This window comes from Salvelinus namaycush, chromosome 20, assembly GCF_016432855.1.
Source record: "Salvelinus namaycush isolate Seneca chromosome 20, SaNama_1.0, whole genome shotgun sequence".
Lineage (NCBI taxonomy): Eukaryota > Metazoa > Chordata > Actinopteri > Salmoniformes > Salmonidae > Salvelinus > Salvelinus namaycush.
The window spans coordinates 43,290,912-43,294,492 of NC_052326.1; the positions used below are offsets into that span (position 1 = coordinate 43,290,912).

Here is a 3,581-nt window from a genome sequence, read left to right on the forward strand (position 1 = left end):
CATCCCTGTGTCAGCATTGATGCCCTCATTTTGTCTCCTGTCCAGATGCTGTTCCAGTCCTGTTTCATGTCTGTAGTTTATTAAATGTTCCCCCTGTAGCTGCTTCCTGTCTCCAGCATTGATTCTCACAGAATGCTGACACCAAAATTGGAAGCATCAGCGAGGCTTTGTTTTTTGTTTGTGACGTCGAGTCCGGGTGCTGTCACCGATGGAACCGGGCGTGCCTCAGCTAGCTCGTCTGGCTTCCACGCCATAGCTGGCTCGAGAGGTTTTTCTTTCCCCGATGGGCTCGGCAGGCGCCCACGCAACGTCATTCTTCAGTCGGCTATCAGGCTCCCACGCCTCAGCCAGTTCGTCAGGCTCCCACGTCTCAGCGGGATCGTCACTCTTTCACGCCTCAACCGGGCCATCAGCCTCCCACGCCTCAGCCGGTTCGTCAGGTTCCCACGTCTCAGCGGGATCGTCACTCTTTCACGCCTCAACCGGATCGTCAGCCTCCCACGCCTCAGCCGGTTCGTCGGGTTCCCACGCCTCTGCCATTTCGTCGGGCTTCTACGCCCCAGCCAGCTTGTCCAGCGCCCATGCCTCGTCCGGCCCGTCAGGCTCGCCCAGGTGGGACGCCGGATGGTGCCCCTAGAGGGGGGGGGGGTGCTGTCACACCTGCTCCCACTCTCCCTCTCTAGCGCTCGAGGGCGCCAGGCTGCCCTTCATTACGCACACCTGTTACCATCATTACGCGCAGTAGCGCTGATTGGAAGCACCTGGATTCCTTCCCGTTGCTGATTAACCCATCTATAATTGTCTGCTCCCCCGGTTGTTCCTGGTGTCTGCAATAATGTCATTATTTTGTGCCCTGTCCAGACGCTGGTCCTGTCCTGTTTCATGTCCATTATTTATTAAATGTTCTCCCTGTACCTGCTTCCTGTCTCCAGCTTCAATCCTTACAGAATGCAGACACCACCAAAATTGGAAGCATCAGGGAGGCCTGGGGTTTTGTTGGTGTCGTCTGGTCCGGGTGCCATTGTCGATGGAACCAGGGGTGCCTCAGCTAGCTCGTCGGGCCCACCTGAACTCAATCATTATTTGATTACCTCCCCTTTATCTGTCTGTTTCCTCTGCTCCATCCGTGTGTCAGCATTGATGTCGTTATTTTGTCCCCTGTCCAGACGCTGTTCCTGTCTCGTTTTATGTCAATTCTTTTTTAAATGTTCTCCCTGTACCTGCTTCCTGTCTCCAGCATCGATCCTCACGTACACACACACACACACACGCTCCTCTGTTCTCATAGCTTAATGACATTAGGGAGGTTCTTACATGGTGGTGAATCAATTAATCCGAGAGCTACTGTGGATGAGGAGGCATTGTAGTATTCAAGCTGCTTGGGATGTCTATATAAGAGGTCTGGGCAAAAGCTGGTAAAACGCTATTCACGTCTAACTTATGGTGCTACAGAAATATAATTGTTTTCTCTCAAACATTGGCGTTCAATGTTGATACAAGTATAAGGATTTTGACTTCAGTCAAAATCTCAGTCTCCAGAGAGGTGTGTGTGATGAGAGAGAGAGGTGGGAGGGACAAGGGTATAAAATAGCTGTTGATTGTCTCAGTAGCACGGTAATTGTTTGTTTGTTCAGATTGGGGTAAATAGTCCTTCAGAGGCTCTGTTCCATCTCACTGATCCTTGAGAGAGAGATAGAGAGAGAGAGAGAGAGAGAGAGAGAGAGTAGTAATAGAAATGAAGCAGAGAAAGAAAGAAATAGTTGAATAAATAAAGGGGAGAGAGCAAAATAAATAGATAGAGAGAAAGAGAGAGAGAGAGATCAAATGTGTGTGAAAGAGAGAAAAAAATATAAATAAATAGCAAAGGCAAAATAAACAGAGAGATAAGAGGTCAAGAAAAAGAGGCTTTGAGAGAGAGCGAGGGAGATGAACGGACGGAGCATTTGTTAAGAATTCGTCACAGAAACGGGGGACATTGGCCGCATCATTGCCTTATCACATATCGGATAATTGCAATAATTTCTTAGTGACGATTATGACTCGGCATTTGGGATGATGAAAGGCATAATAACATCAACACAGTTGGCCTTTGGATTGTATAAGAAGGGTGGAGGAGGAGGGTGAGGGGGGGTCCTAAGTTTCTTTCCCTTGAGGCAAAGAATCCTTCTACTCCCTCTCTCTTTCTCTCTCTTTCCCTCCCTCCCTTCCTCTCTCTTTCTCTCTCCACCCAGAGAGAGTAAAAATCCCATTACTCAGACTGGAGCCGGAGTCGGCAGTGAAAAGGCAGATGGACAAAAAGCGATTTTCAACGGAACAAAACCATTACAATGGTGCACCTTTGATCTCGCTCCCCCTTCTAACAGTGCCAATTGAACTTTGTCACCATGCAACTGTCATCCGCAAAGGGAGCGCCACTCTGAATGAAACGGTCCACAGCAATTTACTCCTAGACAAGGCTTTGAAGTGTCAGTGAAAAGTCAGGGCTCCTTCCCTCTTCTTCTTCTTCTTCTTCGGACTCCATACTCTCTCTCTTTCCCTCACTCTCTCTGTTTGTCAAATGGCCAGCGGGGTTGACTGGATGGCAGTTTATTAGAGGGTCCAGCGGGGGGGGGTGAAGGAGAGCAACTGCAAGCCTACAAAACTTCTCTCTCTCTTTTTCTCCCCCTCTCTCCATCTAAGTAACAGAGGTATGCAGCGCTGGCATGTAGATAATCAGGCCGGGCCTCACAACTTCAAAAGCCTGAGAGCCCCTAAGAATACAAATGTGAGGCCTAATGGTACACTTCATTAATGTCCCTCCTTCAAAAGCCACTTTACTGACTTTGGAGATTGACTAATTTACACATTGTGGGAAATTGCTCCCAGCCATGCGTGAAACTGCCAAGCATTTATAGAGAGAGAGAAAGAGTTCGAATGAGAGAAGAGAAGAGAACGAGTGGTATAGGGAGGGAGGGAGGGAGAATGGGAAAAAGGGAGAAAGGAGGAACGATAGAAAGTGGGATGGAGAAGAGAGAGCAAGGGCTGTCCAAGACAAATTCTCACACATAGCATACTGTATGTCTTTGGGTCTCAAGCAATGTATATGTTTTACCGGTCCCTCCCTCCCCGCTCTCTCTCTCTCTCTCTCTCTCTCTCTCTCTCTCTTTCTTTCTTTCTCTCTCCCCCCCTCTCGCACCTCCTCTCTTTCTCTCCCTCCCCCCTCTCTCTTTCTCTCTCTCTGTATCTTTTTGTTTTTTCAGGTAAATCCCAGTCTCTCTTTCTTCTCTCTCAACACACACACTCATATTGCTGTCGTCACCACTTACTACTAGCACAGGACCGTATGTAACCCAACATGTTTTACAACTGCGTTAACCATGCTCGCGGACTTAAGTGACTGCTTTAAATATTTTCTATAGCTCTCTTATAGACTTCAACAAGTGGGGGAGAGAGGGAAGGAAGTTAACGCCTGCATTCAGCCAGGCACCTGTGATACAGAGGGAGTCTTTCACCAAGGAATTATATGGCTTTAATGTGTCTTTTTGAAAAAGACTGTAGCGGCAGCTAGCCGACGTCGAGGCCAAATAGTCAGTGTAGCGAGG

General features: G+C 48.4%; 1 protein-coding gene across 1 annotated transcript; it reads left to right on the plus strand.

Moving 5' to 3' along the window:
- Positions 1-283: 283 nt before the first annotated feature.
- Positions 284-3,243, plus strand: LOC120064837 (sericin-1-like). Its single transcript, XM_039015432.1, has 2 exons — positions 284-612; positions 3,240-3,243. The coding sequence occupies exons 1-2, from the start codon at positions 284-286 to the stop codon at positions 3,241-3,243; spliced, it is 333 nt and encodes a 110-aa protein (XP_038871360.1).
- Positions 3,244-3,581: the final 338 nt, after the last annotated feature.